At 36.0% G+C, this 22,352-nt stretch overlaps 2 protein-coding genes across 6 annotated transcripts; one reads left to right on the top strand and one right to left on the bottom strand.

Annotated features, from left to right (window-relative positions):
* The first annotated feature begins 5,065 nt into the window (after positions 1-5,065).
* Positions 5,066-9,235, top strand: LOC103491600 (protein DYAD). 5 transcript variants are annotated; one of them, XM_008451622.3, is made up of 8 exons: positions 5,066-5,263; positions 6,746-7,119; positions 7,195-7,578; positions 7,669-7,726; positions 7,809-7,892; positions 8,039-8,391; positions 8,480-8,585; positions 8,683-9,235. In XM_008451622.3, the coding sequence occupies exons 2-8, from the start codon at positions 6,896-6,898 to the stop codon at positions 8,821-8,823; spliced, it is 1,350 nt and encodes a 449-aa protein (XP_008449844.2). In that variant the 5' UTR covers positions 5,066-5,263; positions 6,746-6,895; the 3' UTR covers positions 8,824-9,235. The 5 variants fall into 5 exon arrangements, with proteins under 5 accessions (XP_008449844.2, XP_050944278.1, XP_008449870.2 ...); XM_051088321.1 differs by having other exon boundaries at positions 5,096-5,263; positions 7,201-7,578; XM_008451648.3 differs by having other exon boundaries at positions 5,096-5,263; positions 8,695-9,235.
* A 2,667-nt stretch (positions 9,236-11,902) lies between these two features.
* LOC107990951 (uncharacterized mitochondrial protein AtMg00810-like) lies at positions 11,903-13,059 on the bottom strand. The gene is made up of 3 exons (XM_051089242.1): positions 12,942-13,059; positions 12,697-12,821; positions 11,903-12,496 (listed from the first exon to the last, which is right to left on the bottom strand). The coding sequence occupies exons 1-3, from the start codon at positions 13,057-13,059 to the stop codon at positions 11,903-11,905; spliced, it is 837 nt and encodes a 278-aa protein (XP_050945199.1).
* Positions 13,060-22,352: the final 9,293 nt, after the last annotated feature.

The following is a 22,352-nucleotide window of genomic DNA, read 5'->3' as shown; positions in this document are numbered from 1 at the left end:
TTGAGGAAAAATAAGTAGGAAAGAGATGTGATATTCATTTTAAAAAAAACAAATGTATAAATTCAAATTCAAATCCAACTTTCAAAATAAAATAAAAATAAAGTAGATAAATAAAATAAAAAAAGTAAATAAAAAATAATAAATAAAGGACAAAATGTTATATCTACTACCTCTTACCCTTAGAAGATTACTCTTCCATTGGATAAAAAAAAATTAAGTTTATTCTCGACGCAAAATATTATGTCAAGAAAAATTAAATAACAACGCAAAAATTGTGTCCTTAAAAATTCCGCATTTGTTATTTTTAACGACATATTTTACTTCCACCCCACCTTTTTTTTACTTTTAATGACACAATATTTTGATTACTAGTATCGTTAAAACTCAAATTTGTACTAGTGATAATGTTGCAAATAACCAAATTCCTTCCAGTACAATACACAGTCATGCTTACACGCATGAATAGTCTTGTATCCAAGCCTAAGTCACGCAATTTCCATTTTGCTTCATAGAATGAACTAGAGATAGTAGTACTACAAATTGGAAACATTACTTTTAACAATTTTAATAACATGTCGAAGGACTTATTACTCCAACCGTTGAGAACCTTGACATGCATCAACTTAACCAAAAATTTCAGGGAGGAAAATTCTGAACAATTTGGGTATAGCTCACTACGTGCTTCATTTAATAACTCCTGAAATATGTTCGATGTCTCTTGTTCAACATCACTATTAAACGACATGTTATTCTCCAAACTTTCTTCCGTTTCTTCTTTGTGTTCAATTGAAGCTTGTAAATCATGAAGCATACCCAACATTTCATTTTCATCCAGAAAAGTTACTGCTAGTTCCTCCATGAAAAGGGTCACTACTAGTTTCATCATGAAAAGGGTCACTACTAGTTCCTTCATCAAAAGAATTACTACTAGTTCCTTCATCAAATCTTTCTATACCTCTATACAAGTTCATTGATTGTCTATGATACACAATCTGTATAGGAGGGGGATATTCCAATCGTTAATAAATGTCGCTCCACACCCTCTAATAAGTTCCAATTTAAGTTCATAAATCTCTTTCATGGACACCTTGTTTGTCCATACTCACCGACGTGATACTTTTCAACCTTTAAAAATTGGGACATCCCCTCTCTACACTCAACTGAAAACTTATTTCTAAGTTTCATCCAACTCTTGTTCATCGTTAAAGACCTAAAATATAAACATGTTTGATTTGTCTTATATTCCTCCTCTTAAATGCTCAAACTTACTCCATGAGTAAGCTACACCTTACAAGTACCAAATATCCAAACTTTCACTACAGCCAAGTTTAAACTAAAAAGGCTACCATAACTACAGGATAACCAGAACAACCTAACCACATATTACTTTAATTTTTCCAAGCTACCTAACACTTCCAATTAACAAGCTACCTAACACTTTCAACAAATTATAAACTATTAAAGGCTATCATAATTCTAACTAACACTTAATTCTAACAAACAAAGCATACTAACAAATTAAAAACTAAAGGCTACCACAATTACATGATAGCCGCAACAAATCAATCAAAATGACTCAACTGTCCCCCCCAATTTGAAATATTTAAACCATTTCAACAATTTAAAAATTTTGAATTTCAACAATTCAACCATTTAAAAAAAAAAACTAACAATTTCAAGCCTAAAACTCTAACAATCTCAACCACAGACCAATCACAATTTCAATACATTTAAACATAAATTTCAACAATTTAAACCATAAACCTGTAACAATTTCAATATACATTTTATACATACAACTTCATTCCTAAACCTCAACTAATTTCAATAAATCTAAATATGAATTTCAACAATTTCAACCCTAACCCTGTAACAAATTTCAATATACAATTTTATACATACAATTTAATTCCTAAACTTCAAATAATTTCAATAAATGATTTAAGTATGTTTAACCATACATTTTAACAATTCTAACTATATTCATGCAAACAAATTCAATATACATTTAAAACATACATTTATTTTAACTTAAAAACAATGAAAAAGACAAAAAAAAAAAAAAAAAAAAACAACAAATAGTTTATTGGAATGTAAAGCGACGGCGGCGAAATAGAACAACGGGTGAACGATGGTGAGCGGCGGAGCAACTCGACGGTGACGGCGAATGGACGACAATGAAAAAGATGGATGGATCCCTCTCTCTTGGTCTCTAACTCTTTCTTTCTTTCGTTTTCAGTTCTATGTTCTGTGGATCTCCCGACGCACCTCAAAAACGTCGCGAGATCCCCACTTCTCCAGACGCCATAAGTGAAACGCCGGTATTAGTGTGGATCAATTTCGACATTTCACTTACGACGTCGGGGAAAATTTAAATTATTATTTAAATGTTACCTCTTCCCCAATGTGGCCAACATAGACGTCGGGAATAGTGACCAAATTCTTGACGTGTTGCATGCATACATCGAAAAAAACGAAACATTTAAATAATAATTTCCCTTTTATCGAACGTAATAGACATCCACGTCAGGTGTAGCCACCTCATTCCCGACGTAGATGTGCATGGCACCGGGAAAAATGGAAATTATTATTTAAATGTTACCTTTTTCTGACGTTTATGTGCACGGCACGGGGAAGGTGTACGCAGTCCCGATGTCTTGAATACAACATCTTAGGTTCTATTTTTCAATGTTATCTACCCGACGCACAAAAACGCGCTAGGATAGTCCTGTTTTCTTGTAGTGGCCTACACCACAAAAAAACCTATTGTTCCAAAAGAAAATCCCACCGAGGAACAAACCAAGGGGGCTACTGATTTGGAAGAAAAATATTTTTTTATGCAAAAACTTTATCTTAATGATTTGACTTATGAGTTGTATGGTTTATTACAGCACTATGAAAACAATGAAATTAGTTTGGGATGCCTTGCAGAAAAAGTACGACACTGAGGAGGTTAGATCAAATAGATATGCTACCAATCGTTATCTAAGGTTCCAAATGACGGATGACAAATTAGTAGAGGTTCAGTCCCATGAACTGCAAAAGATTGTGCATAAAATAATTAGTAAAGGTTTGACACTTGACAAATAGTTTCAAATTGATGTTATTATTAACAAGTTGCCTCCTCTATGGAAAAATTTTAAAAATACATTGAGGAACAAAACCAAGGAATTTTCCTTAGAAAGTCTGATAACCTAACTAAGGAATGAGGAGGAAGCTCGAAAACAAGACTAGAGGAAGAAGGTAAACTTTGTACCAAGGTAAATTTCTAATTGCCTTCACTTCCATGTCTCTACGTGAACGATTCAGGATCATATCGTTTATATAAATTGCAAAGCGGGTCATATTCATAGTGTCTTTAGAATAAGATTTCCAACCTTATTTATATACTAGATCGTTTATGCTATATACTCGAACTTGATTCATATTGATGTTTATAAATAAAGTTCAAGTCTACATAGATATCCTCATGAACTTAGTTTTTGGATTTAAGATTATAGAATTCATTTTCACTAATAAGTTCTTAATAACCACTTTATTAAGTAGAAAAGTGGTTTTAATTTACAAACTACGAGTTTTAGAACATAAATTTAAACAAAACTAAGGCTCTGTTTGATAATCATTTCAATTTTTTGTTTTTGTTTTTAAATTTTTGTTTATTAAAAACAAAAACCATTTATGTTTGGTAACTAATTTCGCTCTTTTTGTTTTTGAAAAACAAAATGTATTTTTTAAAGCTTCTTTTTTTCATTTTCAATTTTCTTGCGTAATTAGATTCTTGTTTAAAAAATAAAAAAAGTAAATCAATTACAAAGCACACTTGTTTTTTTAAAAATAATTTCAAAAATACATGAGTTACAAAACACGCTCTAAAAAATTACACACGACTAAATTTAAAAAAAATTAAAAATACATTGTGTAAAGAGGAATTATTACGAATAATAAAATATTGAAACTATTTACGATATATAGAAAAAGATAAATATTTTATAAAGAGTTTGATGAATGTTATTATATTTTATAAATGTAAATTTTCATAAATATAACAAACTACCAAAATATTTACGGTCCGTGTAGCAAAACTCATAAAATTAGCTATTTTTTAAATGTTTCAGGTTTGCCCTTCTGCCTTTCTTCTCCAATGCGCTGTGATTTTTTTCTATCATCTTCCTTCTTTTCCTCTCCTTTTATTTCCACTACGATTTCTTTTTATCATCTTTCTTCTTTTCTTTTTTTTTACATCTTTTAGATTTGGGTAACCAAATTTGATTTCTTTCTATCGTCTTTCTTCTTTTTCTCTTCTTTTTTTGCTATAATTTCTTCTCATCATTTTTCTTTTTTTCTTCTTTTTTTTACGTCTTTAGATTAAGGTAATCAAATCTAAAATATCGTGTATAAAGAATCTTGAAAAAAAATTGTTTAGATTGAATTAGTCAAATCTAAACAATCAAAGTAGCCAAATCTAAACGATCGTATAAAAAAATAAACGATTGTATACCAAAAAAATTTTAAAAAAATGTTTTGTCACATTTAAACGATTGTGTACTAAAAATTCTTGAAAAAATAAACGGTCGTGTAAAAAATAAACAATTGTGTACCAAAATTTTTTTTTAAAAAAAATCGTTTAGATTGTGTAGCAAAGAATCTTGAAAAAATAAACGATTATGTAAACAAATCTAAACAATCGTGTAGCAAATTTTGAAAAAAAATCGTTTAGATTTGAGATAGCTAAATCTAAACGACGATCCTATAACCAAATCTAAACAATTGTTTAACCAAATTAAACGATCGTGTAACCAAATTAAATGATAGAATTGAAAAAATAAATTGTTTCAAATATATTACGTGCATTGATGGGGTATTTTTGTTATTTTCGTTGTGGACTTTTTTTGTTTCCTCAATTGTTTTATATGGTGTAAATATCTCGTTGGTTTTTATGAACCTCTCATGAATAGTTTCTAATATTTTACTTTTATTTTTTAATTTCCGTTAAGTAAATAATTAGCGGAAATTGGAAGACTAAACTGTGAAAGTGTTTGACTAACATAATTTCTAACCATGAATTACAAAGACAAAGATTGCAAGGGGTTTTGGCGGTTAGGGTTTAGGAAACTCGATTTTTATACTTTTTTGTTTTTCTTTGAATGCTGAACTAAATTCATCGCGTAGCGCAGTGTGACGTCCTAATTGCTTCGTCTTTTCAAAACCTCTTGTTTCTCTCCACTGTTGCGTCCAATGCTTCTAATCTCATAAACCTCGTCAGGTACAACTAATCCCTTCAATTTTCAGGTCTTCTTTTACTTCCACTTTTCTGCAACCCCATGTTTTTGTCTCTATTCTTCTTACTCTCTCTCATGTTTTCATATACTGTTATGTTCTACTAACTTAAGAACTGGGCTCGCTTATTTTCTTGTTTGTTTTCTCTTTTTAACTTTTTTCCATGTCTTCAGGCTGTCTTTTCCGTTGAGTGTGTTCAATGCTTTGCTATTGGTGAAGTTAAGGTCATAGCTAAAGTTCTCTGAATGTTTCTTGAAATAGAATGAAGAAGTAAACTTGATTAATTACTTTTTTCTTCGTTTGATGACATAGTAGGCTTATTTATGGATACTCTGCAACTTTAAAGCGGTAAAAATAGTCACGGATGCGCAATGATTTAATTTGTGTTGTGTTGAACTTTCAAAACTGTTCACTCTAATTAAGTAATTTTGTTTGTTTAGGTGTGTGGATATATTCCGATTCTTGTAATTTTTTTTCCTGGGTAAGAAAGAAACTATGCTTTTTATTGAGCAAATCAAAGAACGACGAGTGCATATAAAAGAAATCGAACCCACAAAGGAGTCCTAACTGGTGGAATTGTGTATCGTCGTTGTATTTTGTTGCTTTGGTGTATCACTGCTTAGAAGTTTTGGAGATATTACCTTTACTTGGACAATTACATGCTCTACTGACTTGAGTAATACAGTTGAGAAAAAATTTTGATTGTCTCTTTCTTTTTCTTGTCTGTGTTTCCTTTTGAGGATAAATCATGAAAAGCATGTGAGGTGACTACATTATTTAATCTCCTTAATTTAGTGTGAAGTAATTTTTTGAGCTAAATACTAATATTGCAAGTTATAAATAAACTAGTTTTAATAATATTTACATATCTCATTTATGTTTATGTATGTTCAACACTATTTCCAAGCTTCACTTGTTGCATATCAAAATGAATATAAGCTCTTTGAGATTTGAACGTCTTTTAATAGTTTGTTCTGCATACAGTCTGCTAATTGTGGTTTTTATATAATTGATACTATTTGAATAATTTGGACATGTTCCCCTTTGATGTTTATTGATGTATGCTACCATCGATTCCTTCTGGACTTTTGTATATTGGTTTTTCCTTTAGTTTTTTTTTCCCTTTATGTTTCTCATAAAAGATAGAGGAAAATTAATTACTCTGCTCGAATTGCATCATACTTTTCAGGATCGAAGCTCCAATATTTAAGCATTTCAAATTTTCTGTTACTTAGAAGTTGTTTGTAGTCAGATCTTTTGAAATAAACTCTAAACTTATCAATTAGAAAAGGAAAGGAGTATGAATTTAGGTTAAAAAGAAAAAAAAAGAGTTTTAATTTATTATGATAAGAAATGCTTTCTTTTGCTATCTAAAAAAGAGTAACATTTAATGATGTGGCAATTACGAATATTGTCTTCTGTGGTGCGGCTTGAATTGACAATGATATGGTGATTGCATTTGGATCAGGAATCTCAAAACTTATGGAATATTGAGCTAAATATTAGGAGGCATTTAAAGCTTTTATGCTTGGAGATTTCGAAACGCTAGAGTTTGGCAGTCACTGAAGATCAACATTTTTTGTCATGTTGGAAAAACTCACCTCGATATTCATCAAACATGACTGAGGAAGATAAGTTGAATGATGAAGCCAACTCTTTAATTACTGAAGTTCCAATTATACCCGGATTTAAGAAGAGGAAGCGTCTTAGCCTTAGTAGACTCAAGGAGGTGAAAGCATCTTTTCATGCAAAACAAGGGCAAAGTACTTGTGTTAGTAATAGTTCTAGGAAGTGTAAGCTAAAGAAGAGTGAGAGTACAACAAATAGATGGACACCTGAGAGGTAGAATCTCTATTTCTTTTCTATCTTAGTTATACTGGATGTGCCTTTTTAGTTGCGAATCAAGTGATTTTCCAGGTATAGGCTGGCAGAGCTAAGTATGTTGGAGGTTATGAAGGCAGAGGGAGCAACATTTGCAAACCCAGTCCCACGTCCAGTGTTGAGAATGGCAGCTCGTAAGCATATTGGTGACACTGGCCTTCTTGACCACCTTCTGAAACACATTGATGGCAAGGTAGCACCAGGTGGGGCTGAGCGATTTCGGAGGTGGTTCAATGCTAATGGAATAATGGAGTATTGGCTTGAAAATGCTGATCTTGTAAATATTAGACAGGAAGCTGGTGTGCAGGACCCGTATTGGGTTCCTCAATCTAGACCATTGCATGCTTGTGCCAACTTCCAAGATTCTCAATCTTCTGAGGAAATGAGGCTTCTTAGGGCTGAAATGACCAAAATGAAGAGGTATCAGAACCAGAGAATTAGAGCTGTTAATGAGATCTCTTGCCCTAGTACATTACTCGATTCTCATTTTGTTTCTCTTGCAATAAATAGAGATATGCAGGAATTGGCATCGAAATTTCGGGATCAAGAACGGCTTAACTCCATGGAGGTGAATGATGTATTCTCCTTAGCTGTATCATTGATGTTTAATTATTTTCTTGGCCGACCAATTTTTAGCATGATAATTACAGATGATTCATGAGGAATTGATGAAAAGGGAAGCTGTGGCTGAGAAACACAGAAATGAGATTACTGGATGTTTGAAGGGTCTGCAGGTAACTCATTATGCCAGTTCTGATTTTACATTGGTTGGAAATTAGGTGATTTGGCGACTCTATTAATATCCCGTATTCTAAACAATGAAAGCAGGAAAGTGACAATCATTATTTCAAGTTTGACCCGATTATTTGTAACCCTGTAGGGCATACTTTCTGGTGAATTGATGACTTGGAAAACAAAGGTTGAGCTGCAGCTAATGGAAATTTCCAGTTCTTTGGGTTGTATACAACCTTCAAAGCAACTTCTTACAAGTCCTGCTTCTAAAAAATGGGAAGATTGGTTGGAGCGCACCAACCTTGATAATTTTCAGGATGATGAAATTGCATCTTGGTTTGAGGGCAACAATACTTTTAGTGTGCAAGGGCAGCAGGATGTTATATTTCAAGATTCATATCGTCCTTTCGCTTCTTTTGAGTTGTATGGAAATAATTCAGTGCAAGATATTGGTAGAGAAGGAGAGCAGGAACATATAAACAAATGGTCTAAAATAAAGAGGTAAACAAGCACAGTAACTTGTACTCTTCTAGTTCAACTTTTAAGTTCTAACTGATTTGTAGTTTCATTTGGATTCATTCATAAGCAGAGATGACATGGAGAAACAAGAAGATTATGGGGCAAATATTACCCCTGATTCTTCAGCTACGGGAAATTCAACATCGGAGTTTAATACTTCAGTGCATATGTTTCAGGTAAATGCTGGTTGGAGTATTTAAAGAACTGCTTTTAGATCGTGTCAATTGACATTTTGTCGCAAAATAATATGGTTCTGATGCTGTTTGTCGGCAGGAAATGTTTCAGGAGTTATTTAGTTGGAAAGCTAAAATGGAGAAACAGGTGATGGAGTTGTGGAATTCTGTACGCGAGTTACAGGCATCATCATCATCCCATTTCAAGGAATCAGGCATTGGTTCCACGTTTAAGGGGTAATTAGAAAGTGCTTTTGGAGTTCATCTTTCTTAATTATAGGTTTAGAAGAAGATAATGTACAGCATTTAGAAGCTGACATTTAGGATTTGGAAAAAAAAAAAAAGAAAAAAATCTAACCACGATGAGTATTAGCCAACCAGGAAATGTGTTTGTGACCTGAATGGTTGGTGTCCTAACTCTGTTGACATGCTGGCATTGTTGGCCACGTGGAGAACCTTGATTGGCTGGATAAGTAGATTCCTGCTTGTCACTGTTGCACATAGTGGACTTGATAGCCAGTATATACATATACTGAGCCTTTTGATTCTTTTTCCACATCCCCAAGCAGCATGATATAACTTATTTTGTTTGTATCATGTTGGAGGATTTTAATATTAATTATATTATGTGGCACTTGTTGCTTTTCGGTTTACTTTACGTTTGTTTGTGTTTGGAAAAATCTTCAGGATGTGCAGTATCATGTCCTTATCAAACGCCAAAACATGTATGTTTAAACAAACAAATGAGTTTATTAAATGCTTAGTGGCCAGTGGGAGTACCTATTTCGAGGATCTACTATTACTGTGAATATATATACAATCTTACAAGTGGCCTAAGACGGCGACCATTAGAACCATTTAAGAAGTCTTCTAAAGATTAAATACTATGTGAAATTAAAAAATAAAAAATCTTTGGCCCCTAAATTTTGAAAGATAGGTGCATTTGATTTTCGTTTCAAATTTGCTATGTTAAAATGTGAATTATCAAGAATAGGTTGTGGTAAGATGACGTTATAAAATTATATTTCAACCTTTCCCTCTATAATTTTTCTCGTCAATTGCAAACCTTTACTCTTTTAAGAGAACATTAAATAAAAAAAAATAAAAAAAGAAAAGACAGAAGTAATTCGGTGTGACTCATGAGGGAGGTGGTTGATATCACGAACAAAATTGTGATTACATGGATATTTAAAAATTATCATGATTAAATTCATGGCAATCAATGCCAGTTTTTGAAAGTATGTTAACATAACTTTTGATGACAACAAACAATTGTCAATGAACGAACAATTGGAGGGTGTTGGTTCACCAACATAATTTGAATTGAGTTGGTAAACTATACCAACTCTCCATCCTTGTAATGTTTTCAATAGATCTACCTTGGGGACTATTTTTGCCACTCCATAAACCAACTCTATCGACCACTTTCAGAAGCCTAACTCGATCACTTTCGATGACAATCTTCGTGACCTACTTTGTCCAACACTTTCGAGTGACCAACTTTGACAACCAATTTTGGGCTTCGACAACCACTTCCAATAACAAACTTGTGACTAACTTTGACGACCACTTTTATGTGCCCAACTTTGAACTTTAATAAGTACCTACAATTACAAGCTTCAACAAAAATCAACTTTGACGATCAACTTCGGTGACCACCTTTGAGGGACCAACTTCAGCCCCGTTGAAAAACCCTAGGGACCATATCCAAGACCACTTTTGTGCGACCAACTTCTAGCTTCGACAAACCACCTTCAACTACAAACTCAGGAAAAAATCACCTTTGACGACCACTTTTGTGCACCTAACTTGGGGCTTCAAGAACCAACCTTGACTGCAAACTTCGATGAAGATCACCTTTAATGACCAAGTATGTTGACAACCACCTCTAACAACCAATACCAACATACATCTCAAACAAACAACTTTGCACAAAGGTCACCTGTTTATCACGGTTTTCCTTGTTATAACGTAGAATTTTGGTAAAAAGAAGATAAAGTGAAATGAAGAAGTTGTCTAAAGCGATTAGATCTAGTTTGTGCTAACCACCTAGGCAATGAAAGAGATACTAGGTGATACATATCGTTAGATGATAAGCAAGTTAGTGAGAATGACAGCAAAGTACCACACGACATTCAGAATGACACAAATTGAAAGCAGTGCAGTGTTGCAGTGTCTCAAAGCATTAGAGGAATATATTGGAAAATCAGAGCCATGTGCAAGCACGCCAATCGAAGGCTTATAAATAGATGACTTGTTGCCAATAGAATCTCCAAACGTCTACAATTGGAAACAATAGCTGGACTGTCAAAAATAGAATTTTGCAAGGCAAAAACTTGTTAATGGTTGAGTCGCAGAGCTCACTCTCTTTAATACGTTTCACAACATTACCCTTGTCTGTGCAAGCAATTCTAAAGGTACCATGACGTCTCCAACATAAAACAACCACAAAATATACTATTAACTTTAACAGAAACTGATCGATGAAACTAAACTTTTTTTCTCAAAAAATATGATAATGCTCGAAAAGAATATAAGAACTTGAAGGAAAACGCTAGAGCACAAGAGAAGGAGAAGAGAAGACGATTTGTGAAAAAATGAAAGGGAGAATTGTGCTTTTATAGGTCTTGGAAACAAATTGAAAAATACATAACGCGTGTTCTACCATAGAACGTGCATTACATAGGACGAGTATAGGAGGAAGTCATCGTTTGATCCGTACGTGACACATGGCTTCCATGAAGACCCATTCGTTTTGTGAAGATCAATTCGTGAAAGAATTGGTAAAGCAAAATAAATTAAAAAAAAATATTTTTTATTTTACCCAAAATAAATATAAACAATATGTAATTGTATTTTATTGAATATTATTCTTATATTATTACATCAAGTGAAAAGGAAAATAAATACAAGAGGCCTTGGTGATAAAAGAAGGAAACAAATAAAATCAAATAATATATTCCTAATTACAAGAGATTTTATACATTAACACTCTAAGAAATTTTATACATTAACACCCTCCCTCAAACTCAAGGTGGTAGAGTAGCTGTCAGCTAGAGTTTGGTAAGTAATTGACTGAAGCGGGTAGAGGGTAATGCTTTGGTAAAGATATCGGCTGGTTGCTCAGTGGTGGAGACAGATCGTAGAAGAAGTGTGTTGCTCAAGAGATGATGATGAATGAAGTGACAGTCATTTTCGATGTGCTTTATACGCTCATGGAAAACATCATTGTGGGCAATCTGGATGGCACTACGATTGTCACAATGAAGGAGGGTGGGACCCTGCTGAGGAACACCTTTATCAGCAAAGAGCCAACGAAGTCATAGGAGTTCAGCGATAGCATCAGCAAGAGCACGATATTCTAATTCAGTACTAGAACGAGAGACAACACTTTGTTTCTTACTACGCCAAGAAATGAGAGAATCTCCTAAGTAGAAACAGTAACTTATTATAGAACGTCGATCGGTAGGGTCCCCAGTCCAATCTGCATCAGAGTAGCTAGATAACACGAGTGAGGATTGAGAAGAAAACTGAAGTCCATGCCCCAAGATTCCCTTGATATAGCGAAGAATACGTAACACAGAAGTAAAATGAATGGTTCTAGGAGCAGCCATAAACTGACTAACAATATGAACAACATATGTAATGTCTAGACGACTCACTGTCAACCGACTCACACCTTCAAGAGGAACACCATCATAAGGGGTCAAATGAATATTGGGATCTAATGGCGTCGAAGTTATGTTGGAATCAGTGATTCCTGAGCGAACTAAGAGATCTGAGACATATTTGGCTTGAGATAATAAATACCCATCCGAGCGCCGAGAGACTTCAAGGCCAAGAAAGTAGTTGAGAAACCCAAGGTCTTTCATCTCAAAATATTGACCAAGATAATGTTGGAGATCAGAGATGGTCTGTGGATCATTATCAGTAATAATCATATCATCAATATAAAGAAGAAGAAGAACAATACCCTGGGGTGTGTGGCGAGTAAAAAGCCATTATCATGAGGGCTAGAAGCAAATCCAAGTTGAGTGATGGTGGAGCTAAATGTGGCAAACCAAGCCCGTGGAGCTTGTTTCAGACCATATAATGCTCGACGCAGGAGGCATACCTTGTGAGGAGGAGGAGAAGTGCCAGGAGGTGGCTTCATATAAACTACTTCTGAAAGAGTCCCATTAAGGAGAGCATTTTTGACATCCATATAAAGAAAAGGCCATTGCTTGGCAGCAGCAACAGCTAACAAACATCAAATAGACGTCATTTGAGCCACATGAGCAAATGTTTCTTCATAGTCAATACCATATTCTTATGAATATCCTTTTGTAACAAAACGAGCTTTATAACGATCAATAGTACCATCAGAGTGAGTCTTGATTTTGTAGATCCACTTGTAGCCAATGAGCCTTTTACCAGGAGGTAAGTCAACATAGTCCCAAGTGTGCGTCTTTCCAAGAGCTTGTAATTCATCATTCATCGCTTTCTGCCATAAAGGGTCAGTACTAGCATCTTGATAAGAGGTAGGTTCAACAAGGGAACAATAGTGGAAAAACAGTGATAATCTTAGAGATAGATGGGAGGTTCTCTTAATCGAGTAGAACGACGAAGAAGGGTGTCTAGAGTAGGTTCAGGACCATCATCAGAGACGGACGACTGGTTCGAATTTGCAGGAGCAGGTGTAGATTGAGTAAGCTCGGTATCAGGAGTGAACTCAAAGAGAGGAAAAAGTTCAGCAGATGTATCAGTGAAGAAAGATTGAGGACTAGAGAAGGAGGAGTGGAAGGAGGACAAGCGAGAGAACATAGTATGCTCCCAAAATGTGACATGGCGAGATATACGAACATAGCCAAGAAAACAACAGAGGCGGGCACGTGGTTCAAGTTTAGTGTGTTCATGAGGGTGCAGAAGAATAAAACAAGCACAACCAAAGACTTTAAGGTTAGAGTAATTAGGAGGAGTACCATATAGTCTTTCGAATGGAGAGATGTTTTGAAGAACAGAAGAAGGAAGACGATTGATGGTATAGACGGATGTAAGAGCTACTTCACCCCAAAATTTCTCAGGACATGAGGCAAAAAGAAGGAGGGCATGTACTGATTCAAGAACGTGGCGATGTTTGCGCTCAACACACCCATTTTGTTGAGAAGTGTGAGGGCAGGAGCGCTGAACAAGAGTGCCCTATTGGGAAAGAAAAGATAGAAGAGTGGAGTTTTTATACTCTAAGGCATTGTCAGGGCGAAGGGTTTTGACAGGACGAGAGAATTGAGGGTGAATCATGTTAGCAAACTCAATATAAGTGCGAGATAATTCAGAGCGGTGCTTGAGAAAATAAATCCAGATAAATCGAGAGAAATCCTCAACGAATAAAACATAATATCGATAACCATGGATAGTGGTAGTAGGAGCAGGACCCCAAATATCAAAATGTATTAAATCAAAAGGTTTATCACATATAGAAGTGAATGGAGGAAAAGACAAAGCAGGTTGTTTAGTAAGTTTGCAATTTAAACAATTAAAAGGGACAAACTTGGTAACATTATTTAAATTGTTAACAGAAATTAGATGACACAATTTTTTAGGAGAAGCATGACCAAGACGAAGATGCCACTGATATGTATCAGAGTCAGTGACAGGAGCAGAGATGGATGAAGGTGGAGAAACCTGAAGTGATAGGAGCTCAAACAACCTTCCCACTTTGCGACTCGTCCCAATCGTCTGTCCAGTCTGTGGATCCTGAACTTGACAACCATTGGGAGAAAAAGAAACAGTTAAGCCAAGGTCGCATAGTTGACCAACAGATACTAGATTAAAAGTTAAGTTTGGGACACAATAAGTATGAGGAAGATTCAAATTGGGGGTATTAATGGTGCCAATGTGAGTGATGTTCATACAATTGCCATCGGCAGCATAAATGGGAGGTAAGGATTTAACAGGACTAGGAGTGGTCATAAGAGAATAATTAGATGTCATATGATTGCAATAGGCAGAGTCAAGAAGCTATCGATTACCTGGTGAGACGACAAGTGCAGAGGAAAATGGTGAAATTAACTGTTCTAACAGGCTTTGAAGATTACTTATCTGAAAATTTGGGGTGGTTGAATTATCTGAAGCAACAGCAACAACAAAGGTACCAGGTTTAGTAAAGTTCTTTGCTTTTGTAGAGTAGCTTTGAGTTCGAGGTGGTTTTATGGGACAATGATCCAGAATATGACCTGGCTTATGGCAATACCTGCATTCTATTTTAGGACAATTAATAAATTTGTGATCAGTGAGCTTACAATTTGTACAAAATGGGCTTGATGCTCGAGATGGTGAATAAGTGTCTGCAAGGGCAACATCAGAATGTTTGGAGAGATTAATGCCAAGACGTTTTTCTTCAAATAATATCTCTTGGATAGTTGTATCCAATGAGGGCAGAGGACTGCGGTGTAGTAAGACAGTGCTAATAGATTCATATTCTGGACGTAATCCCATAAGGACTTTAATAAGATGAAGATGATTTTTACTGATTTGAGTTGATTTGTTGAGTCCAGATAGGTTGAAGTATTGCTAGATATTCATTAATTGATTGACCAACTTCTTGATTGAGATTGACAAGACTACTGTGCAACTGATAGTAATAAGCTAATCCGACAGATTTAAACCGTGTAGACAAAAAATCCCATAACTCCTTAGCTTTTTCAAAAGCATCAAATTGTGTATGGATAGCAGGAATTGATGTTTTACTAAGCTAGGTAATAATCTGATGATTTTTGCTGTCTCATTCTTCAAGGTGTTCGATAAATTTACTGTCATCTTCCTTGCCTAGTTTAGTCAGTTTGGTAATATCGCCTGTGACAATACGCCATAATTTCCATCCAATTAAGAAGCTTTTCATTTGATTTTTCCATGTAATATAATTAGAGCCATCAAGAATTTTGCTAATTGGACGAGCAATTTCATTTTTCTCCATCTACTCACAAGAAGAAAGCAAGTCAGCGATCGAAAAAATAAAAAAATAAAAAAATAAAAGCAGGATGGTTTCAGGTTTCAGGACGGTTTTGGGTTTTGGATCTATAACAAAGAGGTTTAAGAACGACTGGAGACGGTTTTGGGTCAGTTTTCGGGTTTCGAGTTTCAGGGGAGGGACGAGTTTTCGGGTTTTACAGACGGCTGGAGACGGGTTTCACGGACGACTGAAAACGAGTTTCACGTAGATCGATGCTGAAGAGGCCAAAATCTATAACGTTGAAGAGGTCGGTATCACAGAGATGCATATCACGATGATCAGGGCTGAATAGAGAGGTTACAAAGATGTGGATCTGTAACACTACGGACGACGATCGAAGAGGCTGGACATCTGAGATTGGAGAGTGCAGCGGAGAGACGAAACGTGGACGTCGACAATTTTCGGTGGCAGCGGCGGCTGAACAGTAACTAGGTTAAAGCTCTGATACCATGTAATTGTATTTTATTGAATATTATTCTTATATTATTACATCAAGTAAAAAGGGGAATAAATACAAGAGGCCTTCGTGATAAAAGAAGGAAACAAATAAAATCAAATAATATATTCCTAATTATAAGAGATTTTATACGTTAACACCCTAAGAGATTTATACATTAACACAATCTTTTAATAAAGAAATTATTTTTCGTTTTGACCTCGCTTCACCCCTAACCGAGCATCGGCGGCTATGACACGCATGAAAAGACCACCATACCCACGTAGATTGATTAACACTATCATTAATTTGTTGAACAACTTTACATTAGGGTCATAAGGAGTACAAACTGGTTTACATTCAAAGTAATTATATGTCTTTAGAATCTTTTTTACGTAAGATAAAAAGAATTTCCTTCTCAGACCTAGGTACTTTTATTCCTAAATTACACTAACTTCTCCCAATTCTTTCATGTCAAAATTTGCACTTAACATGGTTTTTACATCATTCATGACATGCACATTTAACCCAAGAATTAATAAATCATCTACATATAAACACAAGAATGTGCAAAGATTGTTTTCAAATTTATGGTAGATGTATTTGTCACTTTCATTGACTTTGAAGCTTGTAGGTAAGATTAAGCTATCAAATTTTTCATGTCATTGCTTAGGAGCTTGTTTTAGACCGTAAAGAGATTTATCTAATTGTAAACCCCGAATTTTAGGAAAACTTAAATCTTTTGAAGAGCTTAAAAGGATAAGAGTTGATTGAGGTTAAAGTTGAAAAGGAACTCAAAGAGTCATTAAAGGTGTGTCATGGTTGTTGGAAAAAGAGAAAAAATTGGCTAAGTGTCAAGGATGGAGTATTAGGCGTTTAAATGTTATTTGGTGGTATGTCGGTGGCCAAAAGGAAGGAAAATAATATCTAAAATAAGTTATTACGCGTTTGAAGTTGAGCTAGGCGGCCAAAAACTTGTTGGAAGGACACTAGGCGAGAAGAACCTCCATTTGAGTGTCATGGGCGGCCAAACTTGAGTGTGTGCTTGTCTAGGCGAGGAAGCTTGTCCATAGAGGTTATTGGGCGATGAAGGGCGTCTTTAGGTGTTTAAGTTGGGTGGCGAAGACCAGAAGAGGTTAGAAAGGTTTGAGGTTAGGGCTTTCACGCGAGGAAAAAGTTGCTAGTGTCCATGTTTGGAGGTTAGCAAGGCATTTGACACTAGGCGTTTGGCTTGTTATTGGACACTTAGGCATTTTGATTAGGCGAGATGTTGAAGAGGTAGAGATGATGAAGTGCTTTACAGGTATCCTTAGCATGTTTAAGTTAAATTTCAACAAGTAGAAGGTGTCGATAAAGGTCCATGTAGGGTTCAATGTAAATACGTAACTTCAGAAGGACATTTCTCCCAATTCACTTGTGCATTTTGGTTGAAATTATTCTAAAAAACGCACAAAATGAGTATAATCTCTATACTAGGGCTTCCGAATGAATTTGAGCAATGGAAAGTGGAGTTTGAGTTGAAGGAAGAGAAAAAGGTCAATCTTCGGAGCAATCTAAACAAGATGCACTTCCAAAAGGCTACAGAGCAGAAAGAGTGAAAACAAAAGAAAGAAGAAGAAAGCCTAGAGGTAGAACTCAATTCCTATTTCTTATTGAATCGACCATAGACCAATTGCCCAAGCCCAAGCAGAAGTGCCTTTTCCCTCCTATCCAGTGTGCCAGCTTAACATGGAAAATCTGCTTTTCACATTTCGCAAATTCTTTGAGCTTTTATCCACAACTCCTATCGAGTTAAGTTTTTTCTATTGTATAAACAAGATCAATCAACTCAGATGTCACCTCGTCCTAAATAAGATGCCAGGTTAGACCCACTGGATCGACTTCTTGACTTGGAAAAGAATCACTATCAATCACATCGGTCTACCAACTCACTCTATTAGGAGCGTCAGGCAGGCCTAGCCTAGATCGTAGAGAATTTCCTTTTCAAAATGCTAGCTTGGCGAAGATCGAGCTTGGGGTCACCTTCTTCTCTTACTCGCAGGTAGGTAGGTGTACAATTCATTATTACACTTTCTGTCTAATCCCTTATTTATGATCTGGCAAGTAGTGGAATTATATTTAACGCTATAACTAAGCTAATGTGAAACCCCTAGACTTGGCATGTGAGGAGAAAGAAAGAAAGACAGTTGAGGGTAGGCATTTCTTTACTATAGATAGAGCGAGAAGGCAAACTCGCAGACTAGCTTTTCAAAAGTGTGGAAGGCTGACTGACACATCCTTTGAAATTAGGAGCTGAAATTTTGAGGTAACCAAGCTACGACATCTATAAGAAATTTTGTACAAGAAAGTTTCCTTAAAAGAGTTAAGAATTTTTAGTTATGATTTTTCTTAGTGGGATTATGTTTATAGACGAAAAATGAATTTCTGGGCAAGTTAGAGGCTGGCCGAGTGGCAAGGTTTATTAGGCGAGATGGGCGTACACGTTGGAGTTAATAGAGGTTAGTGATGCATTGAGACTAATATTGAACGCATAACTTGTGCGCAAGGAAAGCAACGCGCAAGGAGGCGGGCGGCAAGCCCTGTGTGCAAGAGGGCAATGCAAGACGTCAGACATACAACCAGGTGAGGCGTGCAACGTGCCCGTGCATGAGGTTAGTATGTGGGTAGCCTAGCATGCCAGCCAAGGCCCTACCACCCATCCCTGCGTGCCAACATGTGTCAAGAGATGTTTTTGGGGCCTTTTTGATGATTTTTGGAAGTTTTAAGTAAACTTTTGATATTTTCTTGGTTAAGGGAAATTAAATGAATTATTTTACCATTATTTCAGGTTAAGGAGAGATTAGGCAAATCTATAGACTAAGGACTTAAGCTTGTATCTGTGAATGAAAAATGAACTTATTAAAGTGATTTCAAGCATGTTCTTAAGCTATTGGTTATGAATGATTTGAATTAAATGTTTAAGATGTTTTATGAATAGTTTCCAAAGTATATGATTCATTAAGGTATTTACTCAAGCATATTGATTACTAAGAAATGTTTATAGCATATTAGAAAATGAGTTTATCAAGGTTTTATGAGATTTAAAGGCTCCTCATTCAAAAGGATTCTTAAAGAAGTTTAAAGCTTACGACTTTATAAATATTTTCTCATAACCAAGATGTCTCAAGCAACCTTTAACGAGGTAGGAAAAGGGGCGCCAATGATAGGTAAGGACACTTATCTATAGGAATGAGCTAGGGATTGAGGATGTCCATCTCTGAAATTTATGAACGGGTTCGTATTGAGTAACTACTACCATCTCATAGGAGTAGGTACTTGGGATTCGAACAAGAAAAACAAGGATTTAAGTTACTGTTCCTAAATATTTATGAAGTTTAAGCTTTCACGATATTGTTCATTGTTTACTATTTCAAAGGATTTATGATTTATTGCTTCTAAAAAGTTTGTGATAAGTTATTTAGAGAAATTATCACTCATTGAGCTTATTTAGCTCACACTGATCTTCAAAATGTTTTCCCACTTTTCAGGTAGAAATCGTGTCCTTAGAGCCTGAATCTCTGTTATTAGTCTGCTAAAGAACTTTGTTTAAATATCGCATGTGTCTTGTTGTTTTGTACTTATATTGTTTTAGGTTGTCTTTTATACTATCAAACTTAGGTTTAGGAAAGTTGATTTTGGGTTATGTATCTATGTAAATAAAGTTAAGTCATGTCTGTATAAACCATATATAAAGTTTGTTTAATGAGAATGGTTTTACTCAGTTGTCTTTAAAAAAATTTGTGTTTTAACTTCTGCTTGTTTATTTTTTAAAAGTTAAAGTTTAAGGGTCAGTTGGTGTCGTTCTCGAAGGGAGCGATATCATCGACTTCAAGCCACATCCGGGCCTAGTAAGGAGGTGCACGAGGTGGGGTATGACACAAATTTACAGACTTTGTTTTCTTCACCATGGACAATAAAACCTTTAGGTTGTTTTATATAAATCTCTTCTTCTAGTTCTCCATTGAGGAAAACGGTCTTAACATTCATATGGTGAGTATTAGAAGGTTGTTTAAGGAAGCAAGGGCCACAAATTGAGGTTAACCTTAGTGACCGGTGAGAAGGTGTCAAAGAAGTCTATGTTTTCTCTGTTTTCTCTTTTTCTAAACCCTTTGATTACTAACCTAGTTTTAAGCTTGTCTATTATTCCATCAGGTTTGAGTTTCTTTTTTAGAATCCACTTAAAACCTATAACTTTACAACCGAAAGGTAGGTCTACTAGATGCCAATTTCTATTTGACTCAAGAGAGTCCTCATCATTTAAATCCATCCTCAAAGAAGTTGACAACATTTGATTCAATGAATGCTTGGTTTATTAGATCATATAACCTATAGGCTTTACTATTTAAGCCATAACCTATAAAGACACATTCATAGGCTCTACTAGCAAGTTTTCTTCTTTTATGGTTTGGAATTTTAACGAAAGCAAGAAACCTGTAACGACACAACTTTCCGGACTAAGCTGAGGTCACTACTCAATACTAAGACTCGACCACCAAAACACACAAACTCATAAAGGACTGGTTACGATTCATTAGAAATGTTTTATAATATTACAAAAGCAGTTTCGGACCCTATTTTAAATCGCAGTCACGAGAGTTTCAAAATACAGTACTCAAATCATCAAACACAACGCACAAAACCAAATATTCTAACCGTGACTCGATCTGACAATGAAAATAGAGAGTAACAAAAATACATCAGCGCAAGCACAAAGAAAACCAGACGCGTCCATATGGCCTTCATGCATCCTTCTTGCCTCTCGTCGGTCTGCCCCTCGCTGTACCCTTACCTGAAAAGTTAAAGAGGAGAAAGGGTGAGTATAAAACATACCCAGTAAGGGACCCACTACTTGGCCCGTTAGGGAATAACAGTTAACTTCCTATTCAGGGGTACCCTACTTAAACAGTCTAGTGGTTCCGTAAAATGCACACATCAGTCTCGTGATCTCGAAGGATGCACGTATCAGTCTAGTGATCCCGAAGGATAAACGTATTAGTCTAGTGACCCCGAAGGATACACCTATCGGTCTAGTGATCCCGAAGGATGCACGTATCAATCTAGTGATCCCGAAGGATACACATATCAGTAAGGTACACTACCCCATAGATGAAGCTAACCGTTACCCCTCAGTCCATACTAAACCGTCTACAACAGTCACACTCCGACTACGTTCATATTACAATTTCGTCATAGACTTCGCCAGTCTGATAGAATAGGTTTAAACAACCATATCCTCAGTTGCTTCATGTGTATCCATTTCACACATCATTGTGATATTCTTTAGATCTAGTCAACTAGTCAAATCAGAATCGGACGCATAGTCCTTCCACGACATAACTCCATAACCAATATCCAGACAATAGACTACCACATACCTAACCTTAAGACTTTTAAGTCCATCGCCATATAAATCCAGTTCACAACATAGCCCATTAACATAACTAAAAAACACAGAACATTCAGGCATCGGTGTCTATCCGTAAACAACTCATTTCACACGATGGCACACAAGCTACAACTAGCGGTCACGCTACCTTTAATCAGACAAGAACATATAAGTGATATGTAATAGTCAAACATGCATCAATTCATTCAGTACAGTTTCTAACGTATAATCCCTTGTGGATTACTACGTTTCCAGCCTCGACCCGAGGTCCAGTAGTAGGAAATCCCTTACCTGAAACTTGGTTATGCCCCTTAATCGAGTCCACGCTCAACGAATCCACCTAAATGAAAACATAAGGGTTTAAACGATGACACTAGTAAAAGTCACCCTTTTAAATCATTCGAAACAACAAACGTCGGCTTATCCGAGTAAAGGGAGCTATCCTCAAATAAATTTGCCGTGGGACCCGAGAACTTGTGCTTCAAATCCCTAATACCTTCAAGGAACGAAAGATAGGACCAAGTCTTACTCCAATATTCAAACTCGAAACGGTTATAGCAACATTGGGTAAATTACCAAAATATTCCTTACCGAAGACTCACCGTGACCCGAAGTGGAGGCAGAAAAAAATGGCTTAGGTGGCTCGGCTCGGCTCGGCTCACCCTCGGCTCGCGGCTCACGGCTCACGGTTCAACTCGGCTTGACTCGGCTCGCGGCTCAGCTCAACTCGGCTTGACTCGGCTCGTGGCTCGGCTCGCAGCTCGGCTCAGCTCGACTTGACTCGACTCGCGGCTTGAATTTACGGGTTAGATTGGATTAGGGTTCTCGGGTCGGGGCAGCTTGAAACCGGGGCAACCACGAGCGACGGATCTTCGGGCGTTCGACGATCGTGATGTTTCGCGGCTTGGAGGAGTTCGATGA

Source organism: Cucumis melo, chromosome 8 (genome assembly GCF_025177605.1).
Source record: "Cucumis melo cultivar AY chromosome 8, USDA_Cmelo_AY_1.0, whole genome shotgun sequence".
In the NCBI taxonomy this organism is placed as follows: Eukaryota; Viridiplantae; Streptophyta; class Magnoliopsida; order Cucurbitales; family Cucurbitaceae; genus Cucumis; species Cucumis melo.
The sequence above is the reverse complement of the archived record's forward strand: the minus strand, read 5'-3'. Positions and strand labels throughout refer to the sequence as shown.

What these genes read in the sequence shown, in the direction of transcription:
- LOC103491600 (XM_008451622.3), top strand. Translation starts at nt 6,896, where the DNA reads ATGACTGAGGAAGATAAGTTGAATGATGAAGCCAACTCTTTAATTACT. An exon ending in AACGGCTTAACTCCATGGAG is followed by an intron (nt 7,727 to 7,808) that starts GTGAATGATGTA and finishes TGATAATTACAG; the next exon opens with ATGATTCATGAGGAATTGAT. An exon ending in GATGTTTGAAGGGTCTGCAG is followed by an intron (nt 7,893 to 8,038) that starts GTAACTCATTAT and finishes GTAACCCTGTAG; the next exon opens with GGCATACTTTCTGGTGAATT.
- LOC107990951 (XM_051089242.1), bottom strand. Translation starts at nt 13,059, where the DNA reads ATGAATGATGAATTACAAGCTCTTGGAAAGACGCACACTTGGGACTAT. An exon ending in AATCAAGACTCACTCTGATG is followed by an intron (nt 12,822 to 12,941) that starts GTACTATTGATC and finishes GATGTTTGTTAG; the next exon opens with CTGTTGCTGCTGCCAAGCAA. An exon ending in CTTCTCCTCCTCCTCACAAG is followed by an intron (nt 12,497 to 12,696) that starts GTATGCCTCCTG and finishes AATGATCCACAG; the next exon opens with ACCATCTCTGATCTCCAACA.